Below are 20,482 nucleotides of genomic sequence, written 5' to 3' on the forward strand. Positions count from 1 at the left end.
TTTTTTTTTTTTTTTTTTTTTTTTAATTTGTTTCAAATCATAGAGACAAGAAAGAAAGTTGGGGAAAGGAATCATTTGAAAAGAAAAAGTGGGATATTGGGTGAATAGAAAAATGTCTTTTTTTTTTCGTTTTTTTTTTTTTTTTTTTTTTTNCGGGTTGTACGACTTTTTTATCGGTAATAATATGATATTATCTATTTGAAACATAAGTTTTTATGATTTTATTTTTTAAAAAAACTTGTTTGATCTGTGATGAGCTGATAGCGTATTAAAAAATAGAAAAAAAATATAATTTTGTCCCATTTATTTTAATTTATCACTATTATAGTTTTTTACGATAATAATTATGCTATTTTATTTCTCTGCCATTATATATATATATATATCATTGATATAGTCCAAGGTTGTACCAAATTTCTAGTATAAAGATCACATGTCCAACTTTAGGACATAGGAATAACTTGTGATTGAACAATCAAACGGTCTAAGAATTAAAAGAAAAAAAACACACCGTTAGAGTTTCGAATACATACGTAACTAGAAGTTATGTATAATCGCGAAAATAGTTCGTGATATTATGAAAAAACCCTTTCATTTTTTTAGACGGGTTGACTCGGTAAAGTTATGAAAAGTTATCTTTTGAATTATGACTACTTTTTAGAAATTAAAAAAAAATAAACTTAATTACACTAATTCTTCGTAATTATCGTGCTTTAGCTAATCATGTTTGGTTAAAACATGATTAAAATTAAACAAGTTGTGTTTACGGTCGTGGTAAATTTTAACGAGGCTCCCACTCCTACAAATGTCGTGCAACTTTAAGACCGAGACAAAGTTTCAAAGGGATTATTTGAGATATTAACTTAAAAATAATTGCCTTTTATGGTTTTTTTTTTTTTTTTTTTAAAGAAAAAAAATTCAAATAGTAGTAGCTTTCTATGCAAATGGTCCAACCATGGGCCGAGATTCGGACCTTGATTGGCTCCAATAATGTACCCGGTCCCCCATACCCGAGGACAAAAAATAATAACAAACAAATGGGTGTCAATTTCAGACTCACCCAGCTAGTGGGCTATATTTCGTCACAGCTCATTTAGATGTCGACACGTTCACCATTTCAAAATGAACCACCACCGGTCACCACCCGCAACAATCCATCTCGCTTTTTCAAATGGTCCGATATTCTGACGCTTCCTACCTCCCTCCGCCGCCGACTATTTTTCTTACGTGGCGGCGCCTCGCCGCCGTTGAAGATTTTTCTAACCAGGCCTTCGATTTAAAATTCTCCTCAAATTTAGATTCTATTTCTTCAACTTTGGAATATTCATTTTTATTTATTTTTCAATTATTACGTGGCGGAATTATATATTTGTTATTTTTTGGACATTTCATTATAATTAAAAAAAAAAAAAGGAGGAAGGTTATTTTGGTCATTTCATCTAGCCACGTCATTTCCACTTGAAATTAGCTAAATAGGTACATATGATTTTAAAAACCCACCCATGCATAATCCCATCATCATCATTACCCCATACATACATACATACATACATAACATAACATAATTCAAATCCCTCTTCTATATATTCATTCAACTCTCAATTTCTAATTTCAAGAGTGAAATAAGAGAAAAACATGGGCGAGGTGGATTTCTCTCTCTCTTCCTTGTTTTTTTGTTCTTGAATTTTTCAAATTCGGAATTAAAATTTTGTTTTTTTTTCTAACAAACAAATTGGTGGGTTTTGCAGCAGAAGGTGGAAGCAGCAGCCCCAAAACCAGAAGGTGAGAAGAAGCCGGCGGCTGCCGTAGCTCCGGCAGCCGTGCCGGCAGTCGTGGACGGCGGAGCGAAGAAAGAAGACGGTGGCGCAATCACCGCCATATACAAAATCGACATGCATTGCGAAGGGTGTGCTAAAAAGATCAAACGAGCTGTTCAACATGTCAAAGGTATGTCGGAATTTCAGATTCCAAACTTATTGGAATCTCAATCTTGAAATTCGAATATTCTAATGTTTTGTGATTTAAATTTGTTGTAGATGTGATAACTGTGAAGACGGATTGTGGAACGAATAAGTTAACTGTTATAGGGAAAATGGACGTTTTAGCAGTTAAAGAGAAACTAGAGCTGAAAACCAAGAAGAAGGTGGAGCTTATCTCCCCTCAGCCGAAAAAGGACGGCGGCGCCGGCGAGAAGAAGGCGGAGGAAAAGAAGCCGGAACAGAACAAGACACCAGAAGAAAAACCAAAAGAGGTAAAGAACATTAATCATTTTTCTAAATTGAAAAATAAACTTTTTATTAATTTCTGGGTATGCTCTGTTTTTTACTCCATGGAAACAGAGCACTGTGGATTTAAAGATCCGGCTGCATTGTGAAGGTTGCATTCAAAAAATCCGCAGAATCATCTTGAAAATCAACGGTAAGAACTCAAATTTTACATTTTTACCTCGTTAATTCATCCCCAAATCAATTTTAAGTTTTAATTTAACAGGTGTTCAATCGGTGAATTTGGACGGCGGCAAGGATTTGGTCACCGTTAAGGGAACCATGGATGTGAAGCAGCTGCAGCCTTATCTTAAAGACAAGCTCAAAAGAACCGTGGAAATTGTTGTCCCTCCCAAAAAGGAGGAGCCCGCCGCCGAAAAGAAAAAGGAGGATCCTCCCGCCGCCGCAGCGGTTGGCGGCGAAAAAAAGAAAGAAGAAGGCGGTGGTGAGAAAAAGGAAAAAGAAGGCGGTGGGGGTGAAAAGAAAGAGAAGGAAGCTGGAGGGGGCGAAGCGAAACCGACTCCACCACCCGCTGCCGCCGAGGGCGGCGTGAAATCGGCGGAGGTGGTGAACAAATTGGCATATTACGGTGGATATCCGTACGAACCACTGTACTACGAGGCGCCGATGCAGTACCATAGCTACTCAATGGAAGCTAACCCGAGTTACTACAACCCTAACCATGGTTACATAGAGAATAGATACGACGCCGTTCCGATAGGCGATTACTACCCTCAGCACATGCAGCAGCCGCACGATCAGCCGCAGATGTTCAGCAACGAGAATCCCAACGCCTGTTCCGTCATGTGAGATTCCAATCAACGGCTGAGATGTCATCATAAAAAAAAAACCCATAATCTGTAAATATTTATATATATAACGATCTCACCGGGAAAAAAATGGATCTTTGGGAGTGAACCGGACCGTTATCCGGTCCGGTTCAGCTTTGGTGGTGTTTGTTTGGTTGGGTGGGGTTGGTGGGTGGGGGGTCATTTTCGTAGTTTCGTTTCAACCTGGGGAAATTTTGTGTTGTAATTTATGGATTTAATAAATGAATAAATAATGACAATAAATAGAAGATAATTTTGGTGAAATATTTAATTATTTGTAATTATTAAAGTTGTTGGGTCGAAATGATGAGCGTCTTGAATTCCTTTTTATTTCCATCATTACTCATGAAAAAAGAAAAAAAAAGCCATTTAATTCCTTTTTCTTAAAGTTAATTTAAAATATAAATAAATAAATAAAATTATAAATTTAAAAAATCATCTTATTATTTAAAATATTAGTTAAATATTGTATTTATAATGAGTGATGTTATGTTACACCAACCAAACAAATCCTCTTGTATTATGAAATATTTCTAAGATAATATAAAATAAAATAAATATTATCCAACGTGGCAGGGCTAAAATAAAAGAGATTATTTAATTAAAAACAAAAATAGATCTTAAATCTTATGGATGAAAATGGAATATTATCTCATATAACATTACAAAAAGAAAAAAGAAAAATTAAATCACAATCCATTACCTTTTTTTCTTTCTTTTATTTGTTATTTGTGGTTGATAATGCAAAATATGTTGTTCCAACATTAATCACTATCTCAATATGCCACGTGTACAAATCTCATTTGTTAGTTTTATATCCATTCATTCATTAACCACTTTGTTTTTTTTTTCTTTCTTTTATTTTTTTTTTTTAATATTATCACTTTTATTTATTTATTTATTTAGCCATAAGGTTGCGACCTTTGTTTTTAATTTCTGATTTGCCCAACGTGGCAATTACAAATATTAGGTTTTTCGGGTAAAAAATTTAATGATATTCAATCAACTTTTCGTAGTAATTTAAATTATTCTATAAATTTTTACCTAACTCTTAACTAAATTAATCTAAGTTCACGTCAACCAATTGGTTGGAAGCCTCGAACCTGAATGAAACTCATTAGAATATTATTTAAATTATAACCAAATTAATATAATTAAACTAACATTAACTCGTTGACCCATTGAACACATTCATGCAAAAAAAAAATTATGCAAGACACATATTCTTGTGATTAGAGATTCCATCTTAACCATAAGGTATCAAACAATTTCATTTTGTAACATATAATATAATGTTTTTATAAGAAAAAAAAGCATATAATATATTTAATAATATTTATTTGTTCACGAGGAATTTAATTGCCATTTAAAATTAAGGTTATTCTTCATAATTGGCGTACTGCCTTTAATTAAATACCATTTTTGTCCTTTTCATTTTTATTCCTTTAATATATATATTTTTTTAATTTATTCCCCAACTTTCCTTTAGTTTATATTTTATTCTCTTAATTTTGTATTAAATATACAAATTAATAATGACTTTTCTTAAAGAAAATGTATTAATATAATTAACTACATGGGAAATTAATAAAGAGTTAATTATATAATATTAACCTTTATTTTTAAAATAATAATGTGAATAAATTAATATGAAAAAAAAAAAGTAATTTTAGGAATTATTTGGGAATGAAGAGGGGACAACTTAATTAGCAATAATATGAGGATAATGATTTAAAATTTTATTAAAGATGGGAATAATAATATAAACTGAATTTTTATTGAAAGTAATAACAAATTTCCAACATGGTAAATAGGATGGTGAGTCACATCATTACGTGGGGGCGGTTTCTGACTAATTGATGACTATGAAACTGTAAATGGTGGCAACTTCTAGATCATTTTAATTATATTATATATTTATATAGCATGATGATGATATGTATGTGATGGATGGATGTGATTTTATCAGCTAGTCAAATCCATGGGCATGGGTGGGCCATGATGATGATGTAAAGTTTGAATTTGAAAACGACTATTATTTTACTATTTTTTTGAAAAATAGGTTTATACATTTTTGTCGACGATTATTAGGAATGATATTGAGATTATAAATGAGGAATATTATCTTTACGGGTAGGAGTCCTTTTGGAAAGTCCAAACAAAGTCATGAGAGTACTCAAAGTGGATAATATCATATTATTGTGGAGAGTCGTGATTCCTAATATGGTATCAGAGTCATGCCATAAACGTAACAATGTTAATAGAATTCTCAAATATCGAATAAAAAATTGTGAGCCTCAGAGGTTTAGTCAAAAGTGACTAAAGTGTCGAACATGATACTTTGTTCGAGGATACATGAAATAATTTTAAAATTCAAAGAAAAAATAAAATATAGGGATAGTGACAAAATTAACTATTTATTTAATAATAATAATAATAATATTTGCTTAAAAAAGTAACTATTTTCACTAATTAAAAAAAATTGGATAATATTTTAAACAATATTAAGATTACAATAATGAAACAAATAAAGCTACAAAAAGTGAGAGGAAAGGAAAAAGAATGAGCTGGAAATTACACGTGTAGGTGTTGGTCGAAACAAAGAAATTTCAATGGAAAAACCAACCGAGCGAGCCGCCAGACAAGCAAAGGGAACCGGTAGGACCCATCCACGTCACTGACACGTGGGATGTTGGAATTCAAATGCAAATTATACATTGCCCTTTTAGTTAGTTTTCCTCTTTCTTCTTGCCTCCACCTCACGCTTCCCACGGTTCTATTTTGGCGCCTAATTTCTCTCTCCAATGCTAATAATTAAAATAAAAAATTGTTTTATTTAAGTAATAATTTTACCGTTTTTTATTTATTAAATTAAAAGTATAGGAAATAAATTTGATAGATTAAGTAAATTATTTTTTTTACCAAAAAAGAACAATAATAATAATTGATGGGTTGTCCTTTAGCTAGTGGGGAAAAGAGTAAAACTACAATTTTCACCTTTTTTATTTATTTATTTATTTATTATTATATTTTAAAAAATGGTGACATTTATGTCGGTTTTAATAAAAACATTAAATTTTTATAAGTAATAATAATAACATAATTGACTTCAGCACGATAAAAATATCTTTTTATGTAATGGATTGAAAAAAGTCTTCGTCCCCATCAATGTTATTTTGACGTAAATAATGCCTAAGTATTTTTAATTTTTTTTACTCAAAATTTATGTAAATTATTTGATTAATAAATAGTCTTGAAATTTAATTTGAGTAAAAAAATAAATATTTTTTTTAACCCAAGGTAAAAAGGATAGGGTAATTAAAGGATGATTTGACCAAACACGTGTGAGGCACTAAATTGGGAAAAGGGTAGGAGAGTCAATCACTAGCAACCATTAATAATTTGGGCTATATTATTTAAGAATTAAATGTTGTATAGTTTGACAAATAACTACCACCAATAAAAACTATTTTAATAAATATTCAATACTTTTCTAGGGCAACTAAAGGGTTTCAAAACTCGAATTTTGAAAATACCCGACTCTAGTTCTAGAAAAGTATCCACGTGTTTTGAAAACTCAAAAATGGGTTCGGAAATGGTTGTTATTAATACCATGTGCTCGTGTTTTGCTTCCGGTTTTGTTGAAAACTCAAATTTTAGACTGTTACGTATCGTAGTTAGTCTTATGATTTTAAGGCGTATATTAGGGATAGGTTTCCACGATCCACCCATTTGGGGCCAGTTTTGATACCATTTGTAACAGCTCAAGTTCATCACTAGCAGATATTTCATGATTTTCAAACTTATTTACTAGAGAGAGGTTTCCACACCCTTATAAAAGAATGTTTCGTTTCTTTCTCTAATAGATGTGGGATCTCACAATAACGAGGTAAAGCGAACAATATCTCCCCACGGTGGGCTGATCCCTAATTTTCTTTCTATTTGGTTCCAACCCTTGTTAATTTAGTGGAAGATCATGGGTTTATAAGTGAGGAATACTATCTTCATTGGTACGCGGCCTTTTGGGGAACCCCAAAGCAAAGCCATAAGAGCTTATGCTCAAAGTGGACAATATCATACCATTGTGGAGAGTCGTGATTTCTAACATGAGCAAATCATAACGACCATATTGATATTCTTACGAAATAAAAACGAGATAAACTAAATTAACAACCAAATATACTACTTTAACCTTAGAGTTCTTTGTTTAGTTTTGTAGGTACAAAGGGGCATAAAGGGAAATTCACCAATTTTTAGTTGGAAGGGATTCACCATTTTGGAATGATAATGCTTTAGCGTTAGTTTGGAAATAGCAAACGAATAAAAGTTTGGGCCCAATGATTATAGTTTGGGCCTCCAGTAATAAACTAGGCCCAATTATCATTGCAATGGAGCCGAGCCGAGCCGACTATTTTTAATTAGACTTTTTTTAATTGTATAAACCTGTTTTTTTTTTTTTTTTTTTTTTTTTTTTTTTTTTTTTTNAAAAAAAAATGATAACTAATATAGATATGTTTTATTGGGGTGTTCGTACTTGGGTTGATCGTTAATTCAAAATTTTATTTTTAATAAAAAAAATTATTAAATAGTAAAACATTTATTTATTCATTTTTAGATATTTAATTAAAATTTGTAACTCAATTTTAATGTATATATTTTGGAAACTTAGCGAAGTAATTAAAAATTATTTAAAATAATTTTTGGTGAATAAATAATAAAAATTTATGAAATTAAAAAAAATGTGTGAAAATTAATAATGAATTCGAATTAATTATATCTTTTTAATGAAATATTAAAATAGATATTTTAAAATTTTAAAATTGATATAGAATAAAGTTAAAAAAAGATTGAAGATAAAAATAAGATTCAAAATTTAAAAATAAAGTTAATTATTTTTTAGATAAATCTTCATATTTAATCGAATTTTAATAAATACAAACATTGGCTCTCAACACAATGCTCTTCTATATAAATACCTAAAGCTTCTCTCTGAAACCAAAACCTCGAAGAACATACGGAATTTACAGTTCAGTAGTACGTCGGAGATCTGCGGCGGCGTTTGTTTTCCTCCGCCCGTTTTCAATCTCGCTTCTCTTTCGCCTCCGTTTTTCATCTCTTGCATTTTCCCGTCACCTAGGGTTTTGCGCCATTACAGCGCCTCTGATCGTTGGACCTCTCGCCTATTTCTATTGAAAAAGGAAAATGCTCTCTGGATTATTTGTACGATAGGTCGGAATGTTATTTCGATCAGTTTTAGAGCTCACCTTTAGCCTTTTGTGTTTGTGATTGTTCTCGTTCTTGATTTTGATTCATCGAGTTATTATTAGTTTTTTTTTTCTTCTGATTTTGAATTGCCTTCTGGAATCAAAGAAGAATCCAATCGGTTTCTAGATTTTGGTTGATTGAATGAGGCGGACTGAAATACAGAGCCAATGAGCGATGGGGCTAGGAATAACATGAAGTCGAAAGAACAACAAAGCTCTGATTCGAGAAAATGCAGAGGCAATGAGTTTGGACGAGAGGTGTCGAGAATTGCTGTGGCTCAGATATGTAATAGTGCAGGGTTTCATAGATTCAAGGAGTCAGCTCTAGACGCATTGGTCGACATTGCCATCAAGTACCTTCGCCATTTGGGCAAGATAGCAGCACTCTATGCTAATTTGGCTGGTAGAATTGAGTGCAATGTTTTTGATATAATTAGAGGGCTTGAAGAGTTGGAATCATCACAGGGGTTTCAGGAGGCTTGGGAACCAATTCAATGTCTTGCTAATTCAGGGTCAGTGAAGAACATTGTTCGGTACGTGAATTCAGTTGAAGAGATCCCTTTTGCTCACCCATTACCATGTTTCCCTGTGATCAGAAACAGGAAGGCAATTCCAAGTTTTCTTCAGATTGGTGAAACCCCACCTGGCAAACACATTGCCGATTGGTTACCAGCTTTCCCTGATGCTCATACTTACGATCCTTCAACTTTGTGGAGGAGGAGCCCGAGTGAGCCATGTGCCGAGAAGATGGAGATGGCGAGGCAACGAAGGAAGGCAGAGAAATCCGTGTCGGGTTTGCAGAAGAGATTGGTTTCCTGTGGTTCAGCAAGAAATGGCAATGGGGAGATTGAGTTATCAGGAGGTGAGAGTAATCCATTCCTTGGGACATGTTTGCAAGAGATGGAAGATGGGACTGCCATGGATGGGATAAGCCATTTGTCTGTGCCAGAGGTGGTTGCTCCTGCCATTGAAGCGATTAATGGTTGTGGATTAGCTAAGAATGAGGACGACAAGGCAAGGATTCTTCCTATTGAGAGGCCTCCTGTTCGTTTCAAGTTAGAAACTAGCAAAACCTTTCTTAGAGGATCTAGGAACTTGAATGCTAAAATGGCAGGAAATAGGGAATCAGTGTTCTGGGTAAGACGAGATGATGAAAGAGATGAAAAGAAGAGGAGAGTTGAATACATTCCCAGACATTCTCAAGAAAACTCTCATGAGGAGCTCAACCAGTCATGAATCAGCACTGCTTCAACATGTTAGAATTCTACTTTCTGAAGCAAACGCTTCATCTTCAACATTGCAATGACAAATGTGCCTGTGATCTAAATTTATACAATGAATTTCTTCTTCTTTTTATCTTGTTTCATTGTTCATTCGTTCTTTCTAAGATTTGATATTCATAACTTTAACATAGCACTGATGCATGATAAACTTCAGCTCCTTAACAAAGTTTAGCACAATATTTTCGCAAGCTAAGCAAATGATTCCAATGGGATGACCTTTATTATGTGCTTGCAACTATAAAAAAAAGATTGTCAAGTTTGCATCATAACACAATTCATTATAGAGAAAGATCCAACATCATTTCTCCATCAAAACGTGTCGAATTCAATAAAAACTACCGTATTGATAGCAATCAGCATTGGCAGATAAAAGCACAAACTAATCTCATTATAGTAAACTGCAGAAAAACATGCATATTTTATATCTATCCAGAAGAGGCCTAATTCAATAACAATGGGACTAGAAATAAAGAAGGGAAAGCCTCAAAATATCCAAAATAATAAATACGTGAAGAAACACTATGTTGATGGAACGGAGCAGTGTCTCCTTTAAGCTCTTGAACGTTTCATTTGTGGTTCCAGCTTGATCTCAATGTTTCAGCTTCAAATCCAGTTGCTGGGAAAATAATTTGCCTCGGTGGTTGAAGACCATGAAATCTAGATTGGCAGGAAGAGAAACTATCCTGCAATGGGAACAATTTTCTTCTGTATGAAAATTAATTGAACTTGCTTGCTGAAACAACATGCTAATAATAGTGAAATTAGTAGAACAACTCCAAATTGTTGTAATCTATTCAGAGCTTGAACGAAATTCAGTTTGAAGGGATAGAATCTATTCCACGGACATGGATTGATATCTACCTACCTTGAATATTTAAGTGTCGCTTGATAAAACCTTCTAAGCAAACAAATTAACTACTAGATCCAGAGTTTCTCTCAGATCGCACACGAAGCATTCTTTATAAGTGTGTGGAAACCTCTCCCTAGCAGACGCGATTTAAAAACCTCGAGGGAAAGCCCAAAAGGGAAAAAAGAGGACAATATTTGCTTGCGGTGGGCTTAGGTCATTATAGAAACTATATGGCGTAGTACTTGTTATTCAAACTTTGAAGCACAAGAAGGCACAGCAGCAAATTGCCAGATACCAGTGGGGAACGTCGGGTAATGATGGTTACATGACTTTGGATTGAGGTTGTACCCTCCAATTTAAGGTTTCGACCCAATGTTTTACCATTCATGTTCCTAGAACATGTAACATTAGACTGTGTCATGATAAAAAGCATTGTCACAACAAGGCAAAATGCTGTTACTTCCCTAACAAAATTCTTAAAGAATAACAATACAAGTGTTGGTGAATATACTCCGTTGCACTTAAGCGTTACCCCCTTTTGTTATTCATGGGACATCTTTGTTTGAGTTGATGGGAACTAAATTCAACTTCTCTTTGATTCAAAATCCTCAAACTAAAGGCATTGCAGAATGCCTAGTAGATTTTGTGAGATCCCACATCGGTTGGGGAGGAGAACGAAACATTTTTTATGAGGGTATAGAAACCTCTTCCTAGCAGACGCGTTTTAAAAACCTTGAATGAAGCTCGGACCGAAAAGCCAAAAGAGAACAGTATTTGCTAGCAGTGGACTTGAGCCGTTACAGGTTTCCTAAAAGAATGTTCGACACATCCCAAACCTACACGATTGTGTGGGTATTCAGGATATCTTTAAATTTTCTGATATAACCATTAGCAGAATTTTGTTACCCAAGCTAGCTTTTCTGGATTGGCTATCGGTCTACCACCTTCAACCCCAAAGCGATATCGTTTATCGTGCAAATGAAATCAATCGATACTGTTCTATGGAGATGCGCAATGCCATATCAATGGGGAAAAACTAATGGTGCAATTCTATTCTAAAAAGCATAATTGAGAGGAAAAAATACCTATTCTCCTCGGATTCTGGATTAATCGAGAGAAACTTCCCAGGCACGGTGAGCGCAGCCCACATGGACAATACCAACCCTAGAACCAATTCGATTGCCACCTAAAATTTGGGGGAAAAAACTTCCTTAATTCAAAAACAACTCAAATCGATGGAGAAATGCGAAACCAGCTGAAAGCTAAAGATTAAACAAAGAAAAAGAGGGATGAGAATACATTAAACGGAGGTCCTGAAAACTCTTCCTGCATGATCTTCAATAAACTCCGATCTGCAATCAAAACAAGATCGATTAAGAATTGCGAGGGTTTAGCAGCAACAATAAGAAGCAAGTAACGATACAATCAGAGAGTATAATCATAGGCTTTGTTTAGGGCGTACATTGGATGGTTGAATAAGCAGCATGAGCCAGAATTAGAACTCCGAAGACGCCGACCACGAAACCCACTCCCATCTCGACTGACGGATCTAAATCCCCGACGGCGGAAACTACGATTTCAACGTGAAGAGACTTCAAATTTCAACGCGAGGGGACAAATTTTAACAAACAATCCAGAGAGAATTTCCACTTTCTCACCTCGACGAACTCCGATTTTTTGCTTGATTTATGTAAATCTCTCTCGATCTCCGACTTCAAATTTCGTGTTTACGAATTTAACATTTTTAAAAATTAATCAATCATTAGAATATAAATTTAAATGTTAGAAAAAAACTCTTCCAATATGAGAGTTTTATAAAATTATATATAAAAAATTATAAGGTTTCATGAACTAAAATCATATGAAAGAATAAATTTTAACTAAATTAACCATTTAACTATTTAATTTTTTTTATGTATTTAGACGATCCCACGTCAATTAGAGATGGGAACGAAGTATTCACCTCTCCTTAGTAGATGCGTTTTACAAACGTTGAGAAAAAACTCAAAGAGGACAATATTTGCTAGCGGGTGTGCCAGTGATGTTGCTTAGACCTAAAGGGAAGTGGACACCAGACAGTGTGCCAGCGAGAACGCTGAGCCCGAAAGGAGGTGGATTGTGAGATCCCACATCGATTGGAGAGGGGAAAGAGTATTAGCGAGAACGCTAGACCCTGAAAAGAGGTGGATTATGCATTCCCACGTCTGTTGGAGAGGAGAATGGTGTGAAAACCTTTCCCTAACAGACACGTTTTAAAAGTCTTGACGGAAAGCCCGAAAGGGAAATTCCAAAAAGGACAATATCTACTATTGCACCCTGTTCTCATACAAGTTTGTCTTATTTCGAAGGTACATCCCAAAGTCGGAGGTTAGTCTATTGTGAGAAGAACTCGGTAAACTCTGAGGTATTAAAACGGTTTGTTTCCCCTTTTAATCATTGAAATGAACTATAACGGTTTGTTTCCCATTTTGACCATTGAAACGGATTAAAACGGTCTGTTTCCCATTTTGTGCCTCTCGAGTTGTCTTATTTTGGAAAATGAAACGGTAAATCTTTTACCTCTTAGCGTATACAACTTGATCTTTCAGGTATCTACTTTCCATGACTGAGCGTTTTAAACTTGATTTAACTCATTTACTACATGGCACGAAAAAAGTAGCCAAAAGTCGAGCATCCCTTCGCCTGTTCCAAAAGTCGAGCGTAACAAACCCTATTTCTGCATCAAAACTCAACCCAAACACATAGATTCCCGAGAGATTTCATTTTTTAATCCATTTTATTCGGTTTCTTCGTTAAGATTTAATCTTTTTAGCTCGAATAATCAAATAAAAAATGGGAAAGAAAAATTCTTTTTCTAAAAAGCTTTAATCATGACCATATTAAGCTATAAATATCATTATAAAGTAAAGTCTTTATTTATATATATTTTTTATTATAAGGTTAAATAATGCTAAATACATTTCACTTGGTATTAAAAAAAATATAAGGCTTTACAAATTCACAATTTTATTTTATTTTTTAATTTTAGAATTTTGAGGAATTAAACTTTTTAATTTGTTTTTCCCCCTCTTTCATTTTCACAAAGTAAAATTATTGTTTTTATTTTTTTTTATTTTTCTTTTCTCCTTCTTTCTAATCTCTCAACTGTTCACGGCTGTCGGAAAATTCTTTCCGGTTTTCATCGTTTTCGTCTAATATTCGAAGCTTGTGGAATTGCAGATTGTTCGATTTCTTGAATCTATCTCTGGTATTGTTAGTATATTGTACGTGTTTGATTTGCTTGTTGATTTTTGTGGAGGTTTTTTTTTTTTTTTTTTTTTTTTTTTTTTTTTTTTTTTTTTTTTTTTTTTNCTAAAATGGAGTGGAGATGATTAGAATCTTTGTTTTCGATCGTCTTCTAGGAAGTTGGATTGGTGGAATTTTAACGTAATTTGGTTAATTAGTTGTTTCATGGAACGTTTAGGTGAGTGATCGGTCTTTGGATTTAATTTAGGGTTAAAGAATTTGAATTAGTTGGCAATTTTCTGCCGTCTAGCAGTGTTGAATTTCTAGTTCGAAGTTTGGTTACTAAATTTATTTTAGTATGTGAGTTATAAGTTTACGTGTGGTAGTACTTTAATTGAATTGCTGTAATTTGGTTTTGTTAGCATTTTTGTGTGGAAGATTTGGGATAGATGGGATGCTTCGAGGCAATATATGTGCAATCATGAGTTCTGTTGTAATTGGTTATACTTAATCTTTATCTAGTTTATTTTTTGATGATCTATGAATTGATGAACAAACTACTCATATGAAGCTTTGTAGAGAGTTCTACCGTTGTTAAAAATTTTGGTGTCTTTGCTTATGCATGATTAGATCGGGTAGATAGCTTCCAATTACAAGTGCTACTCTTTCTCGTTTGATTGACCTCTTTCCAATATTTTTCAAGTGCTGTTCTCTTTCTCATATGGTTTATCTCTTTTCGATAACTGTTTTTTTTAATCTGTGATTTCTCTGACTTTGAGATGATCACCCATTGCTGCAGTAGGTTTCTGATGCTTAAGAGCATCATTTGGAAGTCGATGAAGGACAAGAGAAAATAGTTCATTAAAGAAATATAAAATGCAGACAGATTCAATACTCTCCTCCAACTCGGAGACACATCTTCTTTCGGAGACTATCATTGCTCATGTTGGAGATCAGGGCATTGCAGCATCAACTCCTGATCGTGTCATAGAACCCCTGCCTGGTACTTTATTGCCATTTTTAGGACATTTTACATATGATAAATTTCCTTCCTCTAATTTTTTCTTTTTTGGTTTATGCAGCCNTCCATTTTTAAGACATTTTACATATGACAAATTTCCTTCCTCTAATTTTTTCTTTTTTGGTTTATGCAGCCAAAAGGCCTACTCGACAATGGGCTGCTTGGACACGTGAAGAGGAGGAAAGTTTCTTCACTGCATTACGGCAAGTTGGAAAGGCATGTAGTTGTCCCCCTAACTGCATCCTGCTGCTTTGCATATTTTTTTAATATGTGATACCTCCCTAACTGCATCCTGCTGTCTACGCAGAATTTTGAAAAGATCACTTGCCATGTCCAAAGCAAAAACAAGGACCAGGTGCTTGTTATTGATGGTCTTCTTTTTGAAAGCTAAACCTTGGACTTGTGCTCCAATCCCTTCTTATGTCTATATTCTTTAAATTTTCTGTAACCAGGTCAGACACTACTATTACCGTCTAGTGAGGCGTATGAATAAGCTGTTGGCTCCTGGATTATGTCTGGATGCAAAAAATTCCAAGGATACTAATGCTGCAATGCTCAGATGGTAAAAATTACTATTAATTATGATGCTATCTTTCCTTCTATCTTACCTATGCTTTCTAAACGTGTGTGATTATTTTCATTTGATTAATAACTGAGTAAATGTGTGAAGAATTGTTAAAATCAAGTTGGATTCTGCCATAATGCCATTTGGAATCGTTGTTGAGAATGCTGGCATTCGTGTATCTGGAGAGAGTCTGACCAAAAACATGAGTGAACTTTTTTATTTATGTATTAATTTAATGTGTTATTCTAATTTTCACTGTTTAGTCTATTTATTTATGTATTAATTTAATGTGTTATTCTAATTTTCACTGTTTAGTCTAACTACTTCAAGTAATAACATGAGAAAGCTATCTATTTTGAAAAAGATTGTATAGTGTGGGTGTTTTGGTTTTTCTCTCACTGTATTTCATATGTCCAACAGGTGGTCATTACTGGAAAAATACAGTTGCAAAGCTTCAAAGCTTCACCTGAAACCCCGACGTTTTAAGATTTTTGTTGAAGCCTTGGTTAGTCAAAGCTATCTAATCCATCCCATCCTTTGGTGTCTTTCAATGTTTGAAACTCCTCTTCTGTGCTGCTGAACTGACCAACTCACTTTTACATGAAGGAGCATCAACTTTTGAAAGATCGGAAGAAGACTGTAAGAAAACGTCCATTGCAGGGAGAAAACTGCCCTCCACCCATGCCAAATGCTGTCTCTAATCAGAGTAGAGCTTTAGGGCATGACGGGCGTGCAGTTAAATTAGTCTTAGTTGACACTCAAAACATTCCAAAATTGGGCCATAGGAAAACTGCATCAAGATGCAATGTGAATGTTGGTATTAACCGTGGAAACAACGGTGGATATCCCACAGTCCTTAAACCATCAAGGCCGAGAAGAAAATCAGGTGTGAACTCTTCCTCGAAAACATTTTGTTTTGGGAGGATTTTGGTTTGATCGACAAGATTGAATACATTAATAAGTGTCTCCTTTTCTAGTTATTGCCTTGTCTAACTTTGTGAATTTGCTATCTAAGATCAGTTTTGTAAAGTGATCAAAAATGGATTTTATAGGAAAATAAATGTTTAGATGATGACTATAAGATTTTAAAGTTGCTATGTGTTTTGGGTTGCACAATCAANAGATGACAATAAGATTTTAAAGTTGCTATGTGTTTTGGGTTGCACAATCAATGTTAAGCATGAGAATATTTATTCACTGGGCATTTGTACTTTTAGAAGGTGTATCATCAGCTGCATATAAAAAATGGGAAAAAGCTGCAATAGCAGGCGTTTCTTTGGTTGCTGATGCTGCCGAGCATTTAGAGCGCACTATTACAAACAGAGATGTTTTACATAATCAAAATACTGTAGGTAAGCCATTAACTTGTAGTTTTGTATTTACATTGTTCAAAACTTTGTATGAAAGATAGTAAGCAAAATCAGTTCCTTTGAAGGGTGAAGGAAAATGTATTAGNATGTTGAAGGGTGAAGGAAAATGTATTAGATTTCTTCACTGTTGTGACTTTTGCTGCTCTCAAACTTTCAGGGGAAAAGANTGACTTTTGCTGTTCTCAAACTTTTAGGGGAAAAGAATTCTGATCCTGCTGGGAGCCCCTTGCTGCTTTTGGCTCCTCTTCAGCCAAATTCCTTGATTGATGTTGCCAATACAAAGCTGAAGCTTCAGCTATTCCCAGTTGATGATGGTACTCGTAGAGCCTTGGAATTGGTGAGAGTGATACGAATTGCACCAATCAATTCTATGTTAAGCACTTTGACATTACAACAATGTTAATGTCCTCTTTTTTTCAGGACAAACACAATCCACACTTGGAGCTCACTCTTAGTACTCGCAAGAAAATCTCATCAGTTTTAGAGCATCTAAGTCGCAAATGGGGTAATTCAAGTGCTGCTCATGGAGCGCTTATGCTTTTTCCTTACAGTATGCAGAAAAAATGCCTGGCAGAATGTCAGAGATGGACACAGGACTCCTTTGAGAGTGCGGGTGACGTCTATGCAGCAATAGGAAGGCCTCAAGTTTTTCGTTTAAGGTTTAATTTTTTTTTTTCTTTGGAGTTTTATTTGATAAGATAAACGAGTAACAAAGAACGTTACTGACATGAAATCTTCTTGAAGGTATGGTTGGTGTTCCAATACAGAACATGGGTCTCCTGAATTACAGACATCCGTGCCAGCATACTGCATTCAAGATGATCATATTATAGATGCCAGGGATATCGACGGACGGATTGTGGATTTAGCATCAATCAATGATCAACCTGTAGGTCTTAATAAGGATGAAGTAGGTACATTGAATGATAATATGTCAACTCCTACTGTGCCCAATGAGACAGAAAGGTTCATATGTGGACGTCTGGATGATCTTCCAAGGTCCTCTGATCCTACTTTAAACATATCATGGGATAAAAAAGATGTTGCTGATAGAACCTTCATCCGACGATCTGATGATGTGGTATTTTCTTCTCTCCAACTATTTTAGATTGACATATCTTTTATTATATATAAATAGTATTGTACTCCCGTCGATGCTTGTATTACTAATAAACTATTAAATAATTAACTGTCTTGTATGTATTTCACTGCTTGAGTGAATTTTGCTTCCCTGCTAATTTCCAACTAGTGGGGGTTTTTATCCACCAAATATCGAAATCTAGCGAGGTTTATTGAGCGATGGATTCAGCTCTGCTGATGAATATTTATTCACGTCTCTTTTTTTCTTTCACTGCCATTAGCTTATGGGTTCTCATTCATTCTCTCCATCTGTTGTTGTCTCTTCATCCTTGAGAACTATGGTACTTCCATTTTAGTTGGTACATTTTTTATCTCACTGGTATTAGCTGTAAACTGTATAAGTATGTTGTTTCCTCCCACAGCGGTTCCAAACTTGGACATAGTGGAATTTTTTTTTTTTTTTTTTTTTTTTTTTTTTTTTTTTTTTTTTTTTTTTNAAAATTTATGTTCCAGAATTAGCGGAATTCTAGAGAAATCCTCAACTGGATTATGCCAGTATAGGTCTTGTTTTCGTCATGTTTTAGTCATGATTGTTTTTCCCACCGCATCGAACCTACTTTTCACAATGTACTTGTAGTTTCCTTTTGATTCGATTGTTTCATCCTTTGTGTAAAATAGGATGACCTGAAGTTAAGCAATGAAACTTCCTTATCAGCCGGAGAGTGGGCTGACAGCCTTACAAATATAAACATTGGAGACCTACTCTCAGGAGTTTCTCAGGATGTGGATCCCAACTGCATTGACACACCTCTTGCGGAAGGCATCCAGTGTCTTCAACAGATCCCATTCAGCTGTGATTCATTTGATGCTGCAATTGCTGCTCATATATCCAGACAGCAAGACAAGACAGTTTCTCAACCAACTTTGGCGTCTCATGTATCCTCCATATGGGACGCTGAAGAGACATGCGATGCCTTCTCATTTCAAAAGAATCCAGTTATCCTTCAAGAGGTTCCTAGTTCATCCCCTTTCTCTTCTTTACAAGGTTACAAACATATTGCTCGAACCTACTCCATGGAATCCAGCCACATGGCCGAGGTAGCTATCAACGACATTACTATTGCTTGGAAATGGGCCAAGTTCTAATGTGCTCGCTTTTCTTACACAGGAATTACTATCAGACAGCCCTCCAGAAGATCACAATCAAGGAGACCCGATGGACGAGTGTCAGTCTGATCCACAGATCTCGGAGACAAAAGATCTCAATGAGCTAGCTGACATCTATTGGGTATGTTCGTTAATGCTCTTCCCACTTACAAAAATCTCGTGGTTATATTGGCATGACGTTCACTTAACTTTGTGGAATTTGTGACTTCGAGTGGTTCTTGAACTAAGATTCTTGGATATGGCATGTGACAGACTTGGTGATACATCGTTTTATAAAAATCTAGGACACAAATCCAACACCCCAGACATGTTTATTAAAATATACATTTTTAAAAATATTTATCATTTTTATTCAAGTAGGAAATTCAAATTCAATTAGTTTATTCATTTGTATGCTTAAAAAACTGAGTTCGTTGTATTAGGCTCTCAAAACTTTTTACTTTTGTCCTATATTATTATGGGTTTATTTAGTATACTTAAACACGTGCTCGTGTTTAACAAATGTTGGACTTATATTGACTTTGTACCAATGTTTAACAAATGTTGGAGTGTTCAAGGATCCGACACAAGTTGAACTTGGACACGCTAAACTAAAGTGTCTATGCTTCTTTGGTATTGAATATAGCTAACTTTTGTTTTGTTTGTTTGTCTTAGCCTGATTCTCTAGGCCCGTTGGATTTGGATTTGCCATCTACTAACAAGTACCATAGCGAAGATCTAATTTTAGGCGATAGCCTTAGCAGCTTGAACCGTTTGATAGCAAGCAGCTTGGATGCATTTCAAAATTGCTCCTTTTTCGGTTTGGACAAGAAGGAATCATCAACATTCAACAGCTGAGCTCCAGAAAGCCTCCATTGTCAGATTATTTTAGAAATGGAAGTCAAGGTGTTCGCTTTTAAATCCAGAAATTAGAGTGAAAAAGGAGAGATTCAGTAGTTTTGAATGCGAAATAGAATGGAAGGGAAGTTTAGTATCTAATATATAGTTGAAAGAGGAGGAGTGAGGGAGGAGGGAGGAAGGAGGAGGACATGGCCAAAGCCCAGTGCTGCCCATGTAAGTAAAACTCGACAAGTCTTGGTTTTGTATCTAAAAATTTCTTTGCTTTTGGGGTTACCCCTCCTCCTACTACTACTACTACTACTACTACTTGTACAAAATAGACATGGAAAGAAAAATCTAACGTTCTTTTTCTTCTTCTTAGTTAATGAGGGCTGTGTGTTCAGTTCCTGTAAATTGTACACAGCTAAAGCTGAAGAACATCTTCAATCCCCACCCACCCAATTGCCAAAATTTGTGATATTTGTTCTTTAACTTTCTGCTATGCATTTTTCATTTTTCTGTTCTGTGATTGCATATTGCAGTCGACACGACAATTATTGAGTACACGTTAACAACGTTACACATATTCGATTTTTATGGTATATATGTTTTTAAACGAAGTCTAAGACATTTTTCCCTTTTAAAATTAAAATTCAACCTCGAGATTATGCAAAAGTGTTATTATTAAAACTCGTATATGAGATAGAAACGAGAACTAGTTTCTAAACTAGGGTAAATTTAGTG

General features: G+C 34.6%; 4 protein-coding genes across 11 annotated transcripts; 3 read left to right on the top strand and 1 right to left on the bottom strand.

Annotated features, from left to right (window-relative positions):
* Positions 1 to 1,546: 1,546 nt before the first annotated feature.
* Positions 1,547 to 3,342, top strand: LOC111800935 (heavy metal-associated isoprenylated plant protein 5-like). Of its 2 annotated transcripts, none has more exons than XM_023684861.1 (5): positions 1,547 to 1,644; positions 1,749 to 1,947; positions 2,037 to 2,251; positions 2,340 to 2,418; positions 2,491 to 3,342. In XM_023684861.1, the coding sequence occupies exons 1-5, from the start codon at positions 1,636 to 1,638 to the stop codon at positions 3,072 to 3,074; spliced, it is 1,086 nt and encodes a 361-aa protein (XP_023540629.1). In that variant the 5' UTR covers positions 1,547 to 1,635; the 3' UTR covers positions 3,075 to 3,342. The 2 variants fall into 2 exon arrangements, with proteins under 2 accessions (XP_023540629.1, XP_023540630.1); XM_023684862.1 differs by having other exon boundaries at positions 1,556 to 1,644; positions 1,752 to 1,947.
* Positions 3,343 to 8,081: 4,739 nt separating this feature from the next.
* Positions 8,082 to 9,707, top strand: LOC111800615 (transcription initiation factor TFIID subunit 8-like). Of its 2 annotated transcripts, XM_023684394.1 has the most exons (2): positions 8,082 to 8,870; positions 8,955 to 9,707. In XM_023684394.1, exons 1-2 carry the CDS (start codon positions 8,527 to 8,529, stop codon positions 9,592 to 9,594), a joined length of 984 nt encoding a protein of 327 aa, XP_023540162.1. In that variant the 5' UTR covers positions 8,082 to 8,526; the 3' UTR covers positions 9,595 to 9,707. The 2 variants fall into 2 exon arrangements, with proteins under 2 accessions (XP_023540162.1, XP_023540161.1); XM_023684393.1 differs by having other exon boundaries at positions 8,083 to 9,707.
* Positions 9,708 to 9,898: 191 nt separating this feature from the next.
* LOC111799703 (membrane magnesium transporter) lies at positions 9,899 to 12,259 on the bottom strand. 2 transcript variants are annotated; one of them, XM_023683150.1, is made up of 5 exons: positions 12,150 to 12,259; positions 11,954 to 12,061; positions 11,791 to 11,843; positions 11,577 to 11,677; positions 9,899 to 10,324 (listed from the first exon to the last, which is right to left on the bottom strand). In XM_023683150.1, exons 2-5 carry the CDS (start codon positions 12,024 to 12,026, stop codon positions 10,231 to 10,233), a joined length of 321 nt encoding a protein of 106 aa, XP_023538918.1. In that variant the 5' UTR covers positions 12,027 to 12,061; positions 12,150 to 12,259; the 3' UTR covers positions 9,899 to 10,230. The 2 variants fall into 2 exon arrangements, with proteins under 2 accessions (XP_023538918.1, XP_023538917.1); XM_023683149.1 differs by having other exon boundaries at positions 11,954 to 12,233.
* Positions 12,260 to 13,575: 1,316 nt separating this feature from the next.
* Positions 13,576 to 20,230, top strand: LOC111800902 (TSL-kinase interacting protein 1). Of its 5 annotated transcripts, none has more exons than XM_023684811.1 (14): positions 13,576 to 13,754; positions 14,516 to 14,719; positions 14,871 to 14,953; positions 15,045 to 15,092; positions 15,190 to 15,299; positions 15,723 to 15,807; positions 15,909 to 16,188; positions 16,520 to 16,654; positions 16,867 to 17,009; positions 17,093 to 17,331; positions 17,417 to 17,753; positions 18,431 to 18,850; positions 18,921 to 19,040; positions 19,574 to 20,230. In XM_023684811.1, the coding sequence occupies exons 2-14, from the start codon at positions 14,593 to 14,595 to the stop codon at positions 19,754 to 19,756; spliced, it is 2,310 nt and encodes a 769-aa protein (XP_023540579.1). In that variant the 5' UTR covers positions 13,576 to 13,754; positions 14,516 to 14,592; the 3' UTR covers positions 19,757 to 20,230. The 5 variants fall into 5 exon arrangements, with proteins under 5 accessions (XP_023540579.1, XP_023540576.1, XP_023540575.1 ...); XM_023684808.1 differs by having other exon boundaries at positions 13,576 to 13,743; XM_023684807.1 differs by having other exon boundaries at positions 13,576 to 13,738.
* Positions 20,231 to 20,482: the final 252 nt, after the last annotated feature.

Source organism: Cucurbita pepo, chromosome LG08 (assembly GCF_002806865.2).
Source record: "Cucurbita pepo subsp. pepo cultivar mu-cu-16 chromosome LG08, ASM280686v2, whole genome shotgun sequence".
NCBI classification, from domain to species: domain Eukaryota; kingdom Viridiplantae; phylum Streptophyta; class Magnoliopsida; order Cucurbitales; family Cucurbitaceae; genus Cucurbita; species Cucurbita pepo.